At 47.7% G+C, this 22,465-nt stretch overlaps 1 protein-coding gene across 3 annotated transcripts in view; it reads left to right on the forward strand.

The window, feature by feature from the left end:
* Window positions 1–22,465, forward strand: part of inaE (inactivation no afterpotential E) — a 196,392-nt gene that overhangs the window by 119,935 nt on the left and 53,992 nt on the right. For all 3 annotated transcript variants that reach the window (XM_075675546.1, XM_075675547.1, XM_075675545.1), the window contains exon 6: window positions 4,771–4,905. In XM_075675546.1, the coding sequence (XP_075531661.1) occupies window positions 4,771–4,905 (135 nt within the window). The remainder of the gene's footprint in view (window positions 1–4,770; window positions 4,906–22,465) is intronic.

Genomic DNA, 22,465 nt, shown 5'->3' on the forward strand with positions numbered 1-22,465 from the left:
CCACTAATCGTTATTAAAGCAAAACTTTCCTCTCGGTGGCTTGCACGTGAGTCGGTCGGTTGGTTGTGTTCTTGTTGAGCATGCTCGACGGGAGTAACAGCTGTCCGATGGTGCAATATCAAACAGGGACCCAAGGCAAAATAGCCTGATGCTATATTAGGCCACAGGCTAAGGCGTCTAACGCTCGTGACAGCTATAGCTCTGAGACCATTGAAACACGGCGAACGCGTCTAAAAAAAGTTCTCCAAATAATCTACACGTAGATAACCTTGATAATTCAATAACGCAGTCGTTTTGGTGTTCCAATTGAAGTTGTAATTTGCAATAAAAACGTCCATCTGTCTGAGCGCGAGTGAAGACGCCCCAAAGGACATAATGGCTGGCGAAGTAAGTGATAGCAAAACTTGGTGAAATGAAATGGAAATTCGTAAGGTTCTGTTTGTCTTGAAAATCGGTGACAGGATTGTAGGCTCATCACTACTCCTCACCTTTACCAATGTTCTTGGTTTTCAGGTGACTGAAACGCACATTGACGCTTAGAAACGCGCAACTGCGTCTAAAAGCGCATTAATGTTAAGTCTCATCATTGCTGCTCTTCGCTCGTGGCAGCTGGCGCTTTGAAACGCTCATTTGCGTTCGTAGAGCGATAAATAACAAAAATTTGGAGAGCGCTTAAGCTTTGCCTTTAAGAGTGGAACGTGATAGCATTCAAAGAGCTTCGACTGCTTCTCACGCTTCCCGGCAACTTCAGCTTATGTAACCGTAATGTTTACCGAAAAACGCTGCTTGAGAACATTATGCACGAAGGCGAGCTTTCTGGCCGAAACGAGGCCTCTTGCGCGGATTGAATTACTGTTATTGTTTCACACTTTTAATATTTCAGTCTCAGAAGATTACGCTTTTAAAAGGCGTGCACTGTCGGTGTTTTGTTTCGCCACATTTGTGTGGGGGCTGTCACCCACAAAATTCTGAGGGATAACTTAGTAAACTACGCAAGGCAATGTATGAGGAACTTTAGTGACTTTAGTGCCGTGTAGAATATATAGGATAGTTTTCGCTCATAGGACGTCCAACGCCAGACGCCGTCACCAGATGTTCTGCGACATGGCGGCCGTACCGTTATTGCGTTGAAATGTTTAGCTCTAGTCTGGTCCTACATGTTCAGTTTCATATGCTGCAACTCTGTGGATGGGATGCAAGAAGTTTGGTCGCCGAGGTTTATGGCTCCGCGCGCGTTCCGTTAATAGAGAGTTTTAGTGAAATACCGTATAGCAGCAAACGCAAGGTGTTGGCGTTGCGCGCACTGGAAAATGCGCATTCGCTGTACATAAACGGTACTGAGATGCGCGCGCCATTTTCGGGGTTCGACGTTCCACAAGGAACGAGATCCGAAACCGCGCATTAAAACATCTCTGCGAAATCTCACAGTGAACAGCCACGGCTTCGGACGGACGCCCTGGCCCACAAAAAAAAAAAAAGAAGACTTTGCCCAATTTGAAAATTGAGTTGACTCATGTTCAAAATCGACCTCGCCCACTCCCGAAATTGACCTGGCCCACCTCCAAAATTTGGGTGGCCCACCCTCAAAAATAACTTTGCCCAATTCGAGCACGTGACCAAGTGAGAAGTATCGCGCGGAAGAGTTAGAGTGATTTCGCATTCAATGCACGTAAAGAGGCTTAAGTGCCTCTGTAACCTTTTTTTTCAGTACCCTTCTTGGTGTAGTGTATGTAACGTACAGTCGCGGACAAAATATTACGGACCATGAAATCTAAGAAAAGGCTGAATATCTCCGCAACCTCACAACGCGATCTGGTATTTGCATTTTGGACCTCGACTAGAATATGCCAACAACGTTGTCGTGGGCAGTTTTACTGGTTACTGCTACAGGCTGCTCGGGAATTGAATGTTTTCGGAGATCCCGGGGTCGATTTTATTCTGTCCGCGACTGTACGTCCTTGATACTCGTACCTCCATAGCTTCTGTTTAATAGTTTGTACATATGAATTATCTGTGTACATAGTCATGTATATACGTTCACTCTCATTATTATTCTTTTTGTGCATCACCGAAATAAAGTTTTCATTTTCTTAAGGGTATCCATTCTTATCTGCTTAATATCTGCTGCAGGGTCTACCTTGAGGTCTTCGATATTAGCTCTATTTTTGTAACGCGGCGCCGTGGAAGTTGTTTGCGCAGCGTGGTACAGCCCATGCAATAAACAGAAAATAAGAAAATATAAAGTGCCGCGCTACGTCACAGGATGCCAGCGACGTCGGCGACCACGTGTTTGTGCCTGTGGCGCCGTAATTTCGAAAACGTCCGCCGGCAGTTGTACCTCGTGGCACGCCTCAGTTTGCGTCACCTCGTCATATACCCATAACAACAATAATAAAAGAAAAGTATTCAGATCCAACGCAGGCGTTGGAATCTGTGAAGTGAAGCAGTTAAGTATACGTTGCACGACCTAATTCAATGCTTAGCAATGTAATCTCGTGCAATGCTTATGTGTATGCGCCGCACAGGTGCCAACCTTGAAGGGCCCCCTGCCAAGCTTGAGCATTGCAAAACAGGCAAGTGCCGCACGTAGATAACGCGCTGTCAGTCGTGTCTGCAGTCGTGTCTGAAGAAGGCAGCAGAACTGCGATTAATGAAACTAGCGTTTTATTGGGCGAACTTGTGCCCTCAAAAGCAGGCTACACTCAAAGAACAACGGTAGCGGCGAATACTCTCGGCGATCATCGAAAACCTGATCAGTGGCTCAAGCGCGTCGGCTTTTATACAGCGGTCGCCGAATGTTCCAGACTAATCGTTGGGACCCGCGTGCCTTCCGCAAAGTTCTACACCATTCGCGTCAGGCGATGAAATCAGTTAACACAAGATTCGGCGACAATAGATGGCGCATAGAAGCATCGATAACTTTCCAGAAACTTCGGATACATGCAGGCGCGTCCCGCGCTGTGCGGTAACATTTGTTAGGCGGCGAAAAGTGGTCTCCCAATAAAGATAAAAGTACACGTGTCAGTATCAAACGAATGCACAGCGCGAAAACAGCTGAAGTTTCTAACAAAATTGAAGGAAAAAACCAGTCATAAAAGAGAAAACACAAGAAGAAAAGTTCACACCACACTGGCTCCCCTTTTGTCTTTTGTGACTCATTTTTTTTCCTTCAACTATGTACCAACTGGCCCGGATTTCAACCCTTTTCCAACAAAAGCCAGGTAGTCGGTTTCTTTGTTAGAGACAGGGAAGGAATGCCGACACAATGGCTTCCTACCCAGAGGACGCACAACATCCGATGGATGTCTCGATAACATCTAAACATCCCACATCCAAATAAGGAGGGCCAGCGAACGCCTGCATCAATCCGTACACGGCGATCATCTTTAAAACATCCGTGGTCGGTTCTTATCTAAGGCCACCATTCCGGTTTCGTGCGGTAACGTCTGAAAGCAGTGTTAATCGAACTCTGCACAGCATTCTTGTGCATTTTTGTTGTATTTTTCTCTTTGTGACTGTCCAAGCGGAAATTGATGCACTACACCAGCCCAAATTCGTACGCTTTTGCAGTTAATTCACTCTTTACCATAACGTGATTATACTTCGCGTTGCGGATCAAACCTTGAGGCTAGCGGATCAAACCTTGAGGCCTCGGACAAGCTTGAGGTACCCGCTGACAAGCTTACGCTATCAAGGTGTCTGTATCTGCGATGCAGTGCTCACACGTGGATCCATCTAGCGTGTGTTCTGGTGGCACATTCGACTTGTCGTTTGAGAGTGGCCTCAAAGTGCTCTGAAGGTTCGTGGCTGTTTGGAAGCGCCAACACACACAGCGAAGAACGAGACACCACGCTCGAGCGCTCCGTTATGTGCGTTTCCGCTTCCAAACGACCATCAATGTATACCAACTGGCCCGGTTACCCAATGTCCTGCTCTGAAGGGGACGTAAGACAATAATGACACTGTATTACACAGAAAAATGACTCCAATCGCGTTATTCCGGCTTTCGTAATACTATAGAGTAGCGTGGCCATTGTCATGCTAAAGGCTAATCACCTCGTTAAATGACCATTGGGGGCTTCGCGGGATTGCCCGGAAATGACATAGTCTGGTTTGCCATGATATTAGCTGATATAATGTGCCACGGTATTGGCAATCCGCTCATACCAGCATGATCATCCCCCTAAGGTTAGCATACCATATAGAGTAAACGACTGCAGGCTCATAATCATTTGTTCCCAGAACCGCAAGGTACTAGAGTCACTTACCCGCCCCCCCCATAACGAACATAACTGATTCAAGGGCTTTTAAACATACGCTCTCAAGCCTGTTGTAGGTATACTGCACGAATAGTCATTTTTCGGGTGTTCCTTTTCTTTTTACTTGAAATGTGTAAGCTAGTGTGTATAACACCTTCTGCTTTTCAGCTATTCTTTCTTTTCTCATTTGCTATATAAGCCTCTCCCCTCTGTAATGTATGTATAATCGGAGGGTACTGCAAAGAATCAAGCAAACTGATAAATATTGACTGTTGCTGCCTCCACAACTACAGTGCACACGCTTCCTTCGCGTCATTTCTTTTCTTTTTTTTTTTGGCTGTTGCTTGCAGCATTAGACATATGACGCACAAGATCATTCAGATAAGGTGGCGCAAATGAGAGCGAGCTGTAATTGTAATGGGCTACCGCAAATGAGGGCACGCGGGGAGTTAAGCCTCGTCGTTCACCATTTTTTACTCCCGATCCTCCTCTCTCTCTGCTGCTGCTGCAGAATTCGTTCGCGGAGATCGCCAAGCTGCTGTCGGACTTCTTCCGTGACCTGGACGTCGTACCTTCGGACGTGGTGGCCGGACTGGTGCTGCTGCGAAAGTTCCAACGACAGGAGCGTCTTATCATAGCGAACCAGGTGAGCGAGAGGAAGAGTAGAGAGGTAGTCAAGGATCAAAACAGAGCAATGCGCAGGACAGAGAGCAAGCAATACGAAACAACACGAGCGATAACTTCCAACTAAACTTAAGAAAGAAAGAAAGAAAGAAAGAAAGAAAGAAAGAAAGAAAGAAAGAAAGAAAGAAAGAAAGAAAGAAAGTAAGTCTGGATTCACAATCGGCATCACCCTTGTGCTCAGCGCGGGAACGGCCAGTCAGCGAAGTCTAAATCACAAACCACACGTGCGCTTAAAGACGCGCGCAAGCTCGCGTTCACGCGCCTTGCGCCTGCCGAGTCTCGCGAGGAATGATGGTTTCCATCTACAAAAGCGCGCTTCCGAGCGCGTGACAGCGCGCGTTCACTGAGGTCGTTCATAGACGACTTCAAAGATGCCGATTCGTCTGATTCGTGTGTACAGTGTTTCAAAATGTTTCGATATCTACAAACGTAATTCTTACATTTTTAGAGCTGTTAGATCAGTACAGAAAGAAAAGATGAACCACTTTCTTGCACGATGTAAATTTGCTTCACCGAGAGTTCAGTGTACCGCGCCGTAGCTGTGTAGCCAGGCGCGCCGACACGAGGCAGCCCTAGCGCACGATAACAGAGAGGAGCTGTTCGCGCCGCGTTTCGGACGCGTACGAGCCGTGCCGCACTGTCTGCGCATGCGTGGGCGCGCGGACGCGAGCTAGCGCGCGTCCGCAAGCATACGTGTGGTTTGCGCTTAACGGCAGTGGCTGGGCCCGAGATTAGATGCGTCGGCCGCGCGTGCCCAGATACTTGGCCAGTGGCTACCGTTAGACGTCACTGGCTGCCTCCAGAGCGGCACGGCGGCTGCCGTTCCCGCGCTCTACACAAGTGTGACGCCGACTGTACGCGTGAGTGACTGTTTCACAAAACCCAGGTTTTCCTTAAGTATAGTGTATAGTGGGTTGAAAGTTTGCGCTCTGTTCCTTTCGCCATGCTCTCTCTTTGCTGTGTGCGACGCGGTTTTGTGTATTGAGCTGCATTGCAAAGTTTGGTGGTTCCTGAAAGCCGCTCGGGGATGCCATCTCTAATTGCCGCTAATAACTTCCAGAGGGTTTTGCTGTCATCGTGTTGTTTGTGACAAAGGCGGACTTTTATGCCTCTTTGCGCCCCTCTGAATGAAAAAAAATTGCGCGGCCACCTAGTCCTTGGAAGGTTTAGTCACGCAAATAATATAAGCGAGGCCTGAGAAACAATTCATTTCTACGTAGAAGCAGGCGTAAGCGAACGCGAAAAGATTTTCGCTTTTAGAAGTATACATTGGACTAGTGCAGTTTGCTGCAAGTAAATAAATGCTTATTATTCGGTTGTTCAATTTTACGTGTGCGTTAGGTAAGGACTGTTTTGGGGACTGAAGTGGAGGGGTTAACGGAGGCGCCAGTCCACACACCGCGTCTACCTAAAAATAATTTTCATTTATGGTATTCTTGTTGACGAGGATTTTTTGTGTCTTCCACAATGACGGACGGGCTATGCTTCGCCACACGACGCAATCTGTGCAAGATGCCCGATTACTGCACATATGTATTGTGGGGAAACATACAAGAGAACGTCCGTCATTATAGAATTAAAAAAAAATGCAACCCTCCGATGTTTCATCTTTGGGTCCAGAACGAAACAAGCAATATTCTTTTTATAAGGGATAGTGAAAAATGATGACCCAAAGTACAAAGATAGGGTAGCCCACTACAACATATTATCGGAGTACAAAGACAGGGAGGCGAACCGGAGCGGCAAATCTGGTTTGCTACCCTACACTGAAAGACGGACGTAGGGGGGCTATTAGAGTAAGAATTAAAACGAGAGATAGGAAGCCGTAGGGACCACGTTTAGGCCAATCCACGTACCAATAATCGTTCCCCCGCTGGTCGAGCCGCCATACGTGAAGCACCCCCCCCTCCCCCACCCCATAGACACTAGCGCCACATGTTCGTAAAGATTTTTGTAGAATTACTCTATAGTCACCAGATATTGAAACACGGCGACGAAGTCATGAACACGTGCCAATGGTTGGCACTCTAAGCTCTCTAATGGGCCAAAATTCGACATGAACACACTGGTGAACACTGTAAAGGCTTGACTGTCCGATCCAAACATACATTGCTGTGGATTGTGTCACAGTGCGCGTTCTTTATCTTTCGCGCGACCAAGATCACCGCTTGATGCACTTGCCCTCGCAGAGACCTCGTGTCACATTTCCTGAAGTCGTCAGCCGTCAAGGCTGTCTTTCATCAATATACACGCCAGCAACAAGGCCTTCATTTTCTATCCGTTGTATCCAACAGCATCGTGTTACCTAAATATTTTGGCTGGAACGAAGAAGGCCAATTACAAAGAAAAAAAAAACACGCTAACGCGCACATTGAAACACATGACGTTGGTATCATTGAATGAACGTGCTGGTATAGAATACACATCTATACCTATGGTTCGGCCTCATCCTCCTGCTCTACAGGTTCCGTTGTCGTTCTGTCTATAAAAAAAACTTCAATCAATTTCGAACTGTCATGCATGACAACGTCAGCAGAGCTTGCGTCCCCATCTGCTGCTGCAAAGCACCTCCTGTAAGAGCAACCTCCAAAACGGGTCATATACTGTGTCTCACAAGAAGCACTTCACAAAGTCGGCATTTTGCCCTACCTCACAGGACTTATGAGCGGCTCGTATATGAGATAAGAGAGGACCACCATCACGCTCTCGATAAGGAACACGAAATTGTATTTTAGCGGCTAACTGAACATACCCACATTGCTGGTAATGACTGCTCAGACGAATCGACCCTGTCCACCTATGCAGGAGCCCGAACCGTTCTGATCCCCCTATTCAGAAGCACACTGCAAGAAATTATTTTCGTGACCAAGGCTATGACACACAAATATTGGTGTTCTCCCAACCTCCCTACACCTACATACATTTGACCGATCCGTGCAGCTCCAAGTGCGAGAAAATGTTTCCAACTCTGAGGCGACATTGTTGTACCGCCTCTGGCTAGGGTTAGCATTTACAAAGGTCTACTGTTTCCGCATCGAAATGGGTGATGCGCCCGTGTCCGACTCTTGTGCGACAACAGAAACTTTTAAACACATTTTGTGTCTTTGTCCCCGGTAAGACGTCGAGCGTGAAGCTCTCCGGGCAGCATTAAATGTGCAGGGCTGTAAACCATTTTCGGGAACAAAGATTCTCTGTCCAGGGCTGTGCGCGTTGACGGCACAAAAAACGCCACGAAAGCGTTAATGCACTATCTCAAGTCGACCTTTAGGTTTCCGCTCGCGTCCGTTTGTAGACCCAGGGCCCACCTGCAAATGTGCGTAAAAGTCTGCTGTTTCTCTCTTCTCTCTTTTCTTTCCTATATCCGTTTTCCTAGAGTACGGTAGCAAAATCGGATTCGCGTCTGGCTAATCTCCCTGCCTCCTCTCTTCTGCCTCTCTCTCTCTTTGTGGTTAGCACGAGTCAAGTTTTTTAAACTGTAGTCTCGATTTTTCTCGGTCGCGGGTTTGTTAGTGGGTTTTAAGTTGTCCGCACAAGTTAACACGAGTGAGTATTAAAGCGAACCTCCGCAAAAACTTGCTCCTTGGCTTTCGCCATAACGGCGCTAATCCTGATGCACCAGAAGAAAGCGCAATATCAGTCTTGACCTTGCGCATTGCCTTTGTGAGACGTTCTTGAATTCGTGCCATTGTGTCTGCGTTGCGAAAGCGCCAGCGATGAAGCTGCTGTCAAGACGTTCGAAGAGGAATTGTTATGATCGGCTTAAGTTTTGCAAGAAGCCATGGGCTACCACATCTGGCGACGGGGTGATGCCCCATCAGCAACACGTGCGCAGCTGTCACCGTTGATGTTCACGCCTCATCATTCACTTTGCTTCAAGACAGCAGCGTCGCCCTCCTGACCGTCACGAAGTGGCCAATTATTGATGAAATGGTCCTTGTCGAGAATTCCCGGGGGAAAGCATCGATACCAGTTGGTTGCCTCCTATTATGACACGTTGGAATCAGGTGCACCACGTACACGAGTAGGTAGTTGAAGGCATGAGCACCACGAGCAGTTCCTTGAAGACATGAACACCCCGAGCAGCACGCTGGCGACCAGTGAGGGGCGATAGAGTTGGTGAACGATTCGGCGTTTGTGATTGGCCAGTCGATTCCCTCAACGAAGGAAAGAGGGGTTATTTAAGGCCGTCTTGGCATCCGTGTTAGATGAGAAGCACTGGCGGCTCCGATAAGAATCACAACCATGTACCAATGAAGTGAATACATTCCTTTCTACTTTTTCATCATCACGATGCCCGGATTCGTCGTCGTTTTGTGATTCTTGCGGTGAAGACCCACCTCACCCGGTCGAGATCGTATGAACTGGTGGCAGCGGTGGGATGCTCCAGCCTTTGTCCTGGCTTCAGCAGAATGGTGAGCGCTTGAGTTTCTTTGAGAGTTTGCCAAGCTTTAACGCCTGTGTTTTCTAAGACAGCAAATTAGTTTCTGTACGTGCAGGGTCCCCTTGAAATCTTTTTCACGTCACAGCAGACGAGTCCTCGTTCGGGATCGACCATGGATTTAAGCATATGGAGAAAGCCAGAGTTGTTATTAATTTGCGAAGAGCCGGGAATCGAGGTCGGAAAAATCCGCAGCTTACTGAGGCGATTGAGAACTGCGGTGCTCTTGAGGACGAAATTTCAGAAGCGTGGGAAGACATAGAGAAACGAGCTGAGAAAGCTGAACAAAAAGCTGCTAAAGAAAGGCAAAGAACTGAGAAAGCTGAACAAAGAACTACAGAGGAAAGGCAAATCGCTGCAGAAGAAAGACAGAGAGCTCACGAAATAAAGCTGGAAGAACTAGACGTGCAACGGGATCTGGCCAGACAATCGGAAAATAACATTTCAATAAATGATAGACGCACAGGTGAAGCAGGAGTAAAAATAAGGGATCGCAAGCCGACTTACAAAGACATGAGATTGTTTCTCGTTACTTTTGAACGAAGCTGCGAGATAAAACGGGTCGGCACTAGACAGTTGGCCGCAACCGATGCTAACCGTTCTTCCTTGCGAAGCGACCGAAATAATTGCAAGGCTAACACAGACGACGCAGACGACTATATCAGAAAGTAAAAGCGGCATTGTTAGGGAAATATCGGCTATCAGCGGAAGCTTTCCGTCGTCGTTTTCGGGAGTCTTTCCATGATTCCACTTATAAGCTGAAAGCCAATTTAATTGAGTGGCTAAAAGGGGAAGATGCGTTCGGTTGTCACGACAAGGTTGTTAAAAACGCTACGTACTCTGCGAAAGCGCTACGAAAGTACGAGTGCGCTCTCCTATCTTCGTTTTGTATATATATTCCCTATCATCTTTCCACAAAAATTCAGTTTGTGACTTTTGTGGAGTCGCAGCGTGACTACGAAAAAATGGCACCCTCATTTCACCACCCTCCGCAAAGTGTTCGTGTTCTTCGCGTGAAAAAAGAAAGAAAGAAACGTATCCAGCCCCAATATACTGATGCATTAATACTTTCTTGTGGACTAGTTGGTTCATACTTGAATTATAAGTGGGCTGTACAGGATCCACAGACTGGCGCGTTCCACAGACTTGCGCGTTCCACAGACTGGCGTTTATTTGTTTATTTTACCTTTAGGGCTTACACGAAGCATTGTAGAGAAGACGGGGTCAACGCAACACCAAGAATTACGTACATGGTAAGAAGACGCGTTGTAACAAGGGTAGGGGTAACAATATCATGAAAATGATAATGAAGTACAGAATAGGCGCAGCAACAATCGCCGCAGTAAGTGACGCTGCACCTCACGTCGAAAGAACCCGCGGCAAAAAGGCGACGAATGTGCTCGAACTGTAGCGAAAGAAGAAGTGACGCGTAATTGAAATGGCGCCCTACATTGTCTCCTCCTATTCTGGCATTCCCTAGCGCCACATTCGGCTATACCGCACACAGCAAATACGACCGCACTTCGCTGTACGCCGCCATAGCAAATGAATAGTGCACTTGTTTCTACAGTGCCGGCTATAGGATGCAGTCACGTCGCCGTGTTTATTATATTTTCTTTCGCACAAGAACGGCGCTAACGCGAGCTCTTATGAAAAAGAAAAGGCTGGTTGCAAACCAGAAGGTATACACAAAGGACGGAGGCACACAGCGGACCCGTATTTTTTTTATTATTGATTTCAAACGCCGCACGTGTGCGGAAGCCCGCGTTCTCCATAGCTGACAGGCGATGGACGACCCCGAGTCATAAAAGGGTCCGCGGGAAGCCTTTTCTGGCGCGAAAGTGTGTACGGTATCGTCGGCAGGGAACGAAGGACGCTGGTCTCCCCGTACGGCCGTACCACTGGGTGGCTTCTCGCTTCTGTCGAGACCGATCTCGTTACAGCTGTGAGCAGCTTGCTGAACTACTAAGGCTTCCGCGATACTCGTCGTTTTGGGTGTCGTTGACGCCGATTCGCGGTGTCTCGTTTTCCAGTCTCTTGAGTTGCGTTCACGAAGAGCTGATGATCCTGCTCTCGTCCTGGAGAATGCACCTATTTTATGCTCTGTCATCTCCGGGAATTTTCGTCATTGCCCCTTCAACGATCTGTTTAACTTCTCCGCAATACGGCAGCATAACTCAATGGGAAACATTTAAAAAAACACATATCTGTAAAGATTGGCCGAGTGTCAACAAGTTTCAAGTAGTACCTCCGAGGGGTTTACTTCCTTCTATCAACATAAGCATTTACAGCACTTAGTCCTAACTTCGCTGCTGCTTTAGAGTAGTGTTTTGGCTCTGACCATGTTTTGGCACTGCTATAACGCAGCACTAAGTGCTGACTAAGTGTCATAAGTCCATATGTTATTAGAAGGAAGTACCTTCTCGACGCCGCAAACGAAAGCTTTTTTAAACTATAGGTCGATCGTTGAATGCATACTTTCTGAAAGTGCTTGTCGATTGAGTTGCGCTGCTGTGTTGCAGTGAAATTCAACGAATTGCCGCAGAGACGATGTCCGAAATTCTTGGGGTTGTTACAAGCTGTACAAGTATTAGTAACTGGAATAGCAAAGAAAATCACCTCTTCGAGCGTTTTTACATTGTAGGTGCGTAGCTTTTGACATGCTACAGAGTTTTGGGAACGGCTATGGTGCAGCGCTTTCCTCCTTCCTTTTTCACTTTCTTCATTGTTCATTCTTTCTTTCCGTACTTACTCTCTGCCCCTTTCTTGCTTCTTTGCGTGCTTGCTTTATTTGTTTTATTTATTTGTAACCGATGAAAACCAGCCGACTAACAGGGAAACAGCGTCAGTCCAGACACGTGTCCCGACCTAACCTTTATCAGGGGCGTCAAGCAGGCAGAGTGGGAAAACCTGCTCGAGGACCTTGGCAGCGACCACCACATAATAAGAGTCAGCACGGTGGCAGACAACGTCAAGAAGAAAATTGGTACTGCCTGGCTGACGGATTGGGACGCCTTTAGAGCACACTGTCGACAGCGAAAGGGTAACATTACCTCGGTAGAAGAGTGGAGCCAACAACTCAAGCAAATTCAGGAAATGTACACGCAAGAAGTGCACAGAACCGAACAAGCACCGGAGGTAGACAAGCGGCTCCTCAGGCTCTGGTAGACTAGACGCGGGCTCACCAAGAGATGGAAAAGACAAAAGCTAAACAAGAAGCTAAAGAAGAAGATAGCGGACATCACTAGGCAGACGGAGGAGTACGCGACGCAGCTGACCAGACAGGTGTGGCAACAGTTTAGCAACTCGCTGAACGGGACCCTAAGTACGGCCAAAAGGTGGCGCATCCTCAAGGCCCTAATGGACCCTAGCAAGAACAAGTCCGAAAGCGGCAAGTCGATCCAAAGACTGGTCCACCAGTACGAAGGTTCCGAAGAGCAGCTCCTGAAAGAAGTGCGAGAAAAATGCTACGGGAAAGACCAAATCGAAGGTTACAAAAATTATCTCGGTGAGGAAAACCCAAACATGGACCGACCCATCACGAGAGAGGAGGTCACCGTAGCCGTGAGAGCGGCCACCAAGAATACAGCGGCGGGAGCGGACAAGATTCGAAACTCGCTCATAAGAAACCTAAGCGACGGGGCAATCGATCAGCTGACGTCGTACCTCAACACGCTCTGGCAAGAGGGGAAAGTACCGGCGGAATGGAAACACGCCGTCGTGGTCATGATACCCAAGCGCGGCAAGAAACTACAGATCGAGAATCTCAGGCCGATCTCGCTCACGTCGTGCCTGGGAAAACTGTATGAGAGAATAGTCACCAGAAGGATCCAGCAGCACCTGGAGAACGGCAGGTGGTACCCTGACAGCATGTATGGCTTCAGGGCCAACCTATCGACGCAGGACGTCCTCCTAGAACTCAAAGAGGAGGTACTCTACACAATGCCCAAGGCGGGTGAAAACGTTGTGATGGCGCTCGACATCGAAGGCGCCTTCGACAACGTCAGCCACGCGGCCATAATGGAGGGCCTCAACAACACCAAATGCGGAAGGAAAGTACACGACTACGTCAAGGACTTCCTAACCGACAGAACGGCAACGGTAGGGCTGGGGGAGTTGAGAAGCGACACCATCTCCACACCGTGTAAAGGCACACCCCAAGGCTCCGTGATATCGTCCGTGCTATGTAATGTGGCGATGATCGGCCTGGCAAAACGACTCGGCGAGATCCAGGGCATCCAACACGCTATGTACGCGGACGACGTCACGGTTTGGGTCACGCAAGGTTCACTGGGAGAAAAACAAGAGAAGCTAAAAGAGGTTGTGCGCTGTGTCGAAAAGTACACCAGAGAGAGGGGACTGGTATGCGTCACAGAAAAATCCGAACTACTGAGAGTAGGTAGACACCCCACCCAAGCAACACTGGAAGTAACGCTTGACGGTCAAAATATCCCGGAAAAGAACATGATCAGGATCCTGGGCATGTGGCTACAGGGCAGAAGAAAATGCAGCCACACCATCAGCCTGCTGAGCAAAGTGACGGAGCAGGTGGGCCGGATGATCAACAGGGTCTCCCAAAAAAGATACGGCGTGAAAGAGGAAGACACACTCAAACTCGTCGGCAGCCTGGTCGTCAGCCGAGTCATCTACTCGCTACCGTACCACGCGATGACCAAAGGAGAGAGGGAACAGGCGGACACGATACTCAGGAAAGCATACAAGACGGCTCTCCATCTGCCAAAAAACACGTCAAACGAAAAACTGCTCCAACTGGGCATCAGCAACACCGTCAGCGAACTGGCGGAAGCCCTGCTCGAAACGCTAAATGCCAGACTCAAGAGCATCCCTGCAGGGAGAGCGCTCCTGACTAGGCTGGGACGGGACACGAGCGGACACGTAGATAGATACGCAGACGTGCCCGACTGCTTAAGAAAAACAATAAGCGTTAGGCAAGTACCTAAGAACATGGACCCCAACCTCCACGAGAGCAGAAGGCAGGCGCGAGCCGAATACGTGAAAAATACACTAGCGCTACTAGACAACACGGTATACACGGATGCTGCCACGTACCCGCGAGAAGGGAAGCGCACGGCCACGGCGGTGGTGGTGGACGGCAACGGGAATCTGATCACATGTGCGACGGCAAAGGCAGCCGGCACAGCGGAGGCCGAAGAAATTGCCGTGGCGCTGGCGGCAGTAGAAGGATATAGGACAGGCAGGCCTCTAAACATCTTAACAGACTCGAAGGAAGCGTGCAGAAATTACACGAGGGGCAGGATTAGCAAAGCCGCCCTCAGAATTCTTGGCGGAGGCAACTTCGCCGAGAGGAACGTTACGCACAAGTTAATCTGGATTCCTGCCCACGCAGGCATAGAGGGTAGCGAAAGGGCAGACAGCCTAGCTCGAGAGACCACGTTCCGAGCAGAGCAGTCGCACGCCCCGGAGTATCACCCACACGCTTGTAAAGGAGGATACACAGAAATCTTAAACATATACAGAGGGATGAGAGCCAAATATCCCCCACTGCACAAAGCTCTAACGAAGGAGGAAGCAACGAGTTGGCGCAGATTGCAGACAAACTCCTTGCCAAATTTATGCATCCTAAACAAAATATACCCAACACAATACAGAGACACCTGCCCATGGTGCGGGGCCACTCCCACACTATATCACGTCACATGGGAATGTAAACACAATCAATCATTCCACCAACACAATAACCCGAGTGCGGAGTAATGGGAGAGTCGGCTTACCAGCTGCGAGCTTACGGCCCAAAGGGCCTTAGTGCAGCAGGCTAGTGAGGTAGCTAGGCTCAGTGGAGCACTGGAATAGGGGCCCACCCTTGCCGGAAGAAGGTCCAAGTCGCCGGCGCCCAAGAAGACGACGGAGACCTCGAGACGCTAAATCCTTGAAGGAACCAAATAAAGTTTTTTTCTCTCTCTCTTTTCCCTCCTGTACTTCAACCATTTTATTCCTTGCCTTCATTCTTTTACATATATGTCTATCTATTTTGCTTTGCGAATGCATTTCTTGTGGATTAATTAGTTACTTTTCTGTCTTTGCTTCCTTTGCCTGTGCGCGCTGCAGTCCTCAATAAGGAGGCGCCGTAGGCTCTACGAAAAAATGTGTATAAGAACAAGCCGGGTGTCTCGGAAGCCGTGTTACGCCAAAGCGGCACATGAACAGCGAGTGGAGCTCTATCCCATGTTTTCTTACTTTCTTTCCTTTATTTCTGTGTTGTCTGTGGATTCGTGCCAGGTCATGGAGGTGTAGGCGGAGGGCAGGAGGGGGGGGGACAGAAGAAGGACTTTACAGAAAGGTCGTATTGTGTTTGTAACAGTTGGGCGTTTTCTAATTGAGATTGCTTGAACCCGAATCCATTGAGACGTGAGAAGGAGCGAAGGTGAAATGTGTTGAAACTGGAGTGTAGTCGGACGGCGTTTTGGGGATAGCCATTGTTGCGAAAGTAATACGATCTTGGTGAACCTCTATTGGCGCAGCTGCTCTGCAGACCTCCATTATCTACACGACGGAATCCGAGCAAGTTGTGTGTATCTCGCTCTCTCCCGTCTGAATTTGTACAGAGAAATTACGTTCTATAACACTCAGGGACCAACTACAGCCTATATATCTTGCTTGGTGAGCAAATTAGGTCGCGTTTATGAGATATACCTGGAACATTTAGTACATTTTGGCATGCCGCCTTCTCATTCAAATATGCTTTCGCTACACTTTTGCCTTAAGATATTTCTCCTTTTGCTTCTCGCGTGGCCGTGACTGGCGCGTGTTTTTTTTATTTACAAGGAAGAAAAGAGATAATCGCGCAGTAATTTCAGACTCCGTTTTTTTCTGATGGCCGCCATACGGTAAGTCATTCATTCATTGCGTTCTGGCAGAGAGAGTTTCATACTGTATAACTGTTTCTTATAAGGAGAAAAAAGAAAGGAAGGATATATTGTTCGCCCGACAACCCAAGCTAAACATATCCAGCTTTTCTGGGCATGTAAAATGGACACGTAGCGCCCCAAGCGGCCGCTGCACGAAGCTTGTGCGTTTTCAATCAAACGAGCGTGTTTTTCGCGAATAACCAAAAGTGCAAGTCGATATTGAAAAAGGCAGGTGACGGACATGTCCTAGAAGACAATCCACACGAGACAAATATTGTGATCATGCTGTGGATATCGAGAATTTCGCTTCCAGAGCTGTTAAAGATTCAGCAATGGAAGCTTATGGAAATAACGAAAATTTGTACTCGATTTTTCGGACAGAAACGGTAGCTGTGATAAAGCTACGGCTGCTAATGTAATAGCCGCTGTAGCGTACGTAGTCCGGAGACTCAGCTTTCCATTTATTCCTATCTGGACTCTCTACACATGGCGTACCGCTGTTTCCAAAAGTGATTTTTGAAATACAGTTGTGCACATTCACGTGTCATCTTGATAAACCCAAGCGTATCATTTTGGAAACGTCGGAAGCGGTGGCAGAGTTGTTTAATCGCACGTACGTAGCTTCCGGCTAGTACTAGTAGCGGTTCTATTAGTACTAGTACTAGTAGCGGTTCAACACCGTGCTCCGTGATATATTTTTTAAGCCACATATGGCCACATAGGACCTAGCTCTGCATTCTCCCGCTAGATGGCAGCAACACAAAATTCAAGATTTGGTTTCAGTATTGGTTTTTCAGTGGTGCTCTTCACGTATGTATGTTGTATTTTTCCTTCCTAAAAGGTAGCAGTGTGTTTGCTCGTTTGTTAAGTCACACTTTTATAAACAGATTTTATGCCTTGGACAACATAACAAGCATGTGCATGTCTTTGTGTTAAATTAAAAAGAAAAAAAGAAGAAAATATATTGGAACTTGTGCCATCGACATACTCATGAATTCTGCTGATTGCACCTTCACCATTCAGTGGAACTTTAAGGCAATACGCATGCGTAAGTTAATGGGCGAAATTTCAGAAAATTTTATTTCAATATATCGGGCTAATAACAAGAAGCTTCAACTGACTGCGCCTAGATGGAAGCCCCTTCTGAGAACATACGCATTTATGGCTCTTAGTCGAAACATTCGTTGTGCGTTAAAGCAGCGTTTTACGGCAGGAGGAGCACATGGTTGTACTCCCTCTCGGCAGAGGGCCCATTGACTTGAAGAAGCGCCAAATTTAAGCGGTAAAGGGATTTATAACAGCTGGAGTTTGAACGGTAATTGCCGTACGAGTGTCACTCAGTCTATTTGCACGTCCACGTTGTTCTGAGCCTGTAGGGTAGGAGAGGCAACGTATGTATATATATATATATATATATATATATATATATATATGCGTCTGCACGCTTTGAGCCTACGTGCCTGTGTACTCGCATTTGCGCATACGCGCGTGTTTGTGTCTCCGTATTTGAATCCGCCTGCTGCGAGAGCTGGGGTCATCATCATCATCATCATCATCCTGGTTACGCCCACTGCAGGGCAAAGGCCTCTCCAATACTTCTCCAACATCCCCGGTCATGTACTAATTGTGGCCATGACGTCCCTGCAAACTTCTTAATCTCATCCGCCCACCTAACTTTCTGCCACCCCCCGCTACGCTTCCCTCCCCTTGGAATCCAGTCCATAACCCTTAATGACCATCAGTTATCTTCCCTCCTCATTACGTGTCCTGCCCATGCCCATTTCTTTTTCTTGATTTCAACTAAGATGCCATGAACTCGCGTTTGTTCCCTCACCCAATCTGCTCTTTTCTTATCCCTTAATGTTACACCTATCAGCTGGGGTCGGGCAGGGCAAAAAGGAGTAGTTAGCCCATGCCTTCGTCCGACTCATCCACGCCAAGGACGTTGTTGAAGGGAAGAACGCGTTCTCATCCAGAACGAGGAGTACTCGGTTTATTTACAATATCTACATGAGGAGTGGAGAACGTTACATCTCATCAGTCTAGCATGGCTGAAACGAAGCAAACCGAGGAGCCGGAAACGTCTGCTTAAAAGCGCTGTCTTCCCTAGATCCCTAGGCCAGAGAAACTGCCGTTCAACCTACGTCCAATCAGATCGCCCAAAGACATCGAAACACCCGCGTCGAGGGCGAGCGCTCACACACTCACTTGCCCCTCTATGCACATAACACACAGAAAGGAGGTGAGCCTCGTCAAGAGGCGTTGTCGCGCTCAAGCTGGCGCGTCTTGGTTCCTGGGGTGACCCCGCTGTTAGCTGGGGCGGCTGTAAAACGACCATGGCGGCTACCGGGGTCCGTAAGGGAACGCCGTAGTGCACCGTTTTCTAGATTCCTTGCTTCTGTCGGTCCGCGAAGGCGACAGTGAACCAGCTAACAGTACTCGGTACGCCAAACGTGTCTCGCCTTGCGAGCACTGCGGGGCGCATTGTCATCTTCACGAAGCGATTCGTCGCAGTGGGCTAGGAAAGAATGGAAGGTCACCACCCCCGCTGGCCGATCGTAACAGTGTTCGTGTACGCGTGCATGCATTTCTGTGTGCGTGCGTGCGTGCACGCGTTGGCGCGTGTAGATGTGTATATGCGGGAGAACATGTGTCGTATCTCTGTGTGCGTGTGCGTGTGTGAGCGAGTATTTACCTGCTTACACCTACTCTCGCGGACAAATGGGATATGTCAATCAATCAATCAATTAATAAATCAATAAATCAATCAATCATTTATTCCAGTATCAAAGACACTTGGTGAGTACACACAAAAAGTCATTCATCAGACTTGACGAGGGCATATACGGTTTTTTAAAGCCATATTTGAATCTACGAGACAAGAACGAATGACGCTGCATTTATAGCATTGTCTCTTTCTGAAGACGAAATCAACGCAAAAAACTGTCTGAGCCGTCAATATCACTGCGCCAGATTTTGTTACGATGGCTCCGTCACCATCGGCACAGTTACATGAGAAGCTGCCTAGCTGTTTGCCTTCGTTATCTTCCTTGCCTCGGCGGCAGTGCGTTTTCTTGATGCCAGCGATGTGCTAAATCTTCCCCATCATTGCGTCATTTATCCTTTCGCGACCAAGCGAACTTTCGGCGGCACACGTTCACTGCTAACCGACATTAAAGCTTTAAACTGCGTGCCTTCGAAAAAAAAACGAATAAAAATGACAACCATTGCACTCTGTGAAGATGGAGTGGCAGCGAAAGCTGACGACAGTCAGAGCTCCCAAACGAAAAGCAAAGCATTTTCGCTGCCATTCCATCTTTACAGAGTGGAATGGTTGCCATTTTTTGCATTGCGCGGGTCTGGAGTCGTTGTTCATTCGAAGGTACCCGGGCTCGTTTTCGTTTTCGTCGTTCGTTTTCGTTTTTGTTCAGCATCGCGGGAACCTTCTTCGTCGGTGGTCGTTTCGCGCCGGTGTCGTTTACATTCCCGTTGCTGTTCCCTCCGGCGCTCCTCGTACGCATGTTGTTCTTTGGTTGTACAAACTATACGTGTCCGCCCCATCGATAACGCAGCTGTTTTTAGCGCCGATACCACTCCTGCTTACGGGTCCAGTGCGGCGGCGCAGATGTCAAAATGTTGAACAGATAAGAATGCTCGCCGTGAACAATAGCGTGATGTCAAGATTATCGCAGTATATATATACTGCAATAACTGCGCAGTACATATATACTGCGATAACTTTGACGTCACGCTATTGTTCACGGCGAGCGTTCTTATATGTTACGCATTTTGACATCTGCGCCGCCGTACTGGACCCGTACGTCATCACACCCAAAACAAACAATGACATCCATTGTGTATAGGTTTGTGAGAAATCGCTAAGTACGTTTGTGTTGCCAGATTCCTAAAAACTACGGGTTAGTCCATATACGGCTTTCGCTGTAAAAAGAAATTCGCTTCGTCCCAAATTCTTTCTATTACACCAACGTTTATCTTGACGTCGCGCTATTGTTCACGGCGAGCGTTCTAATCTGTTCCGCATTTTGACATCTGCGCCGCCGCACTGGACCTGTATGGGTTTGTTGGAAATCGCTAAGTCCGTTTCTGTTGCCGGACGCCGAAAAAACTACGGAATGTTAGTCATATACAACGTTCGCTGTAAAATGAAAAGCGGACTCGCCGCAAGGAACATGCTCATGGAGCGGTACTATTGGTGGCAATATCTAAAAAGGCTAAGTGCGCTCAGGTTGACCTTACAGACGTGCTTCTTCTGCGTCATTTGCGCTTTCAGAGAGCGTTTAATTGCAAAATATTCGTTCAGATATCTTTTACAGAAGCATGTTTAATCAAAACCATTTCGCTCGGCCAGATAATCTCGAGGACGGGCTCATTTACTTTAGCCACCTAAGGTCAATTATTGAAAAGCTAATTAACGTAGCTTCGTTAATTACGCACATGAATTCTCAACTTACTCCGTATCTAGATATTACGAAACTGAACAATCGAACGATAAAACGAGGTCAGTAATTTTTGTATTGGTTCTCAGCCTTATTTGGTGCGGTTAAAAGCAGCCGGAATATTGATCGTGCCGTAGGCTTCTTATAATGCAAGTGTGAGAGCTTGGACAGGTTTTCTTGGCGCAAATCAAGTTCACGAACTTAAACGGCCCAACCTTCACAATCGATTCTCCTACATCATATAAGAAGCACCTTGGTGCTATGGTACATATCTCACAAGGTGAGCGAGATCATTGTGCGCGCTCCCGATTAGATTTCTGACCGTTGCTGGCATCAGGCTCGGTCTCTTGGCGTCATTAGGAATCAAAAAAGCTGCCTTGGCGAACGCATTATACACACTTTCAGTACTTTGTAACGTGTGGAGCAGCGCGGACATGTACGTTAGAACGAAAAGTACTGAAGTATTAAGATGAGGGTTTCGCTGCATCTACAACAAGCGTGGCATAGCCAACTTGTTCTTGTCCTATGCGGTGGAAAAGAGTTGTACGCATCAAATGCAAGACAGCGTCGCGCAGCAAGTGAGAAGACTGTTAGCGGCAGGCTATCCCAAGGCTTTGATCACTGTAGGGGCTGAATCTGTGCGCAGACCTCCGAAAATAAAAACGGAAGGGATCGCGAAGTGCGTGAAAAAGAAAAGATCCTGCTGGTTATGCCGCATGTGCATCGCATTTCACGCAGATTGAAAAAGGTAGCGGCAAGAAACGATGCCAGTTTGGTTTGTTCTGCACCTTGTAAGCTTGCAAGGCTTTGTTTGAGGGCATTGCAGCACAATTCGCTAAGGAGTGCATGCAATACCAAGCATGCAAACAAGTTTTGCACGTGCGACACATGTGTAGCGTACAGTATCCTGTTAAAATGTGGCAACGTACACTTAGGGCCAACCGGTCGCTGTGTGAATGATCGGATGCTGGAACATTATAATCTGGTACCCACAGGCACGGAAGATAATCTGCTGCATTGCAAGGATTGCGGCCGCACTTCCATCTCCGACAAAATATTAGTCGCGGGGAAGGCTAAGACTCAGCAAGAACGAGAGTTGATTGAAGCTTCGCGATGATTCGCGATGCGGGTGTATGAAGCTTGGCGATAAAAGTTGGCACAGCGCCAACAATGAAGTCAGAGGCGAAGCTCTCACGGCGGATGATGGATGACCTAGATGAGAATAGGCAAGTGGTGCTGCAGATGACGTCATTGGCGTAATTGGCGTGGTGCCAACTCGCACAAGTAGCGACACGGAGCGGATGGCTTCAAAGCCCGACATAACTCGGCACTCGGAGAGACACGTAAGTAGTTCAGTGACGGCGCTTGGAAATAACAATTGCGTAAATAAGATAATAATTAGATAAACACTGAAGGCAGAAGTGAGATGTACGCTCACGCGAACTACGGGTTTACGTCGTGGAACGAGGCTCGTTTTTCGTCTATGGTTTTATCTTCTTGGGCCCACGATTCGTGTTTCACCTTTTTAACTCCAGTGTACCTTGATTAGACAGGACGACAGGCCATTTACAGAAGCAAAGATCTTGGGAGCCAGGCCTCACAGTTCATTAGCCCAGAAAGCAGCTCGAGTGCTTCTTTATTACCTGAATGCAAGACTTGAGTGCCCGACTATAGACATCCTACACCTAACTTAGTGCATGTGAAAGTGTTGTATAGACTCATGTTTTCTCTCTCTCTCTC

This window comes from Dermacentor variabilis, chromosome 11 (assembly GCF_050947875.1).
Source record: "Dermacentor variabilis isolate Ectoservices chromosome 11, ASM5094787v1, whole genome shotgun sequence".
NCBI lineage: Eukaryota > Metazoa > Arthropoda > Arachnida > Ixodida > Ixodidae > Dermacentor > Dermacentor variabilis.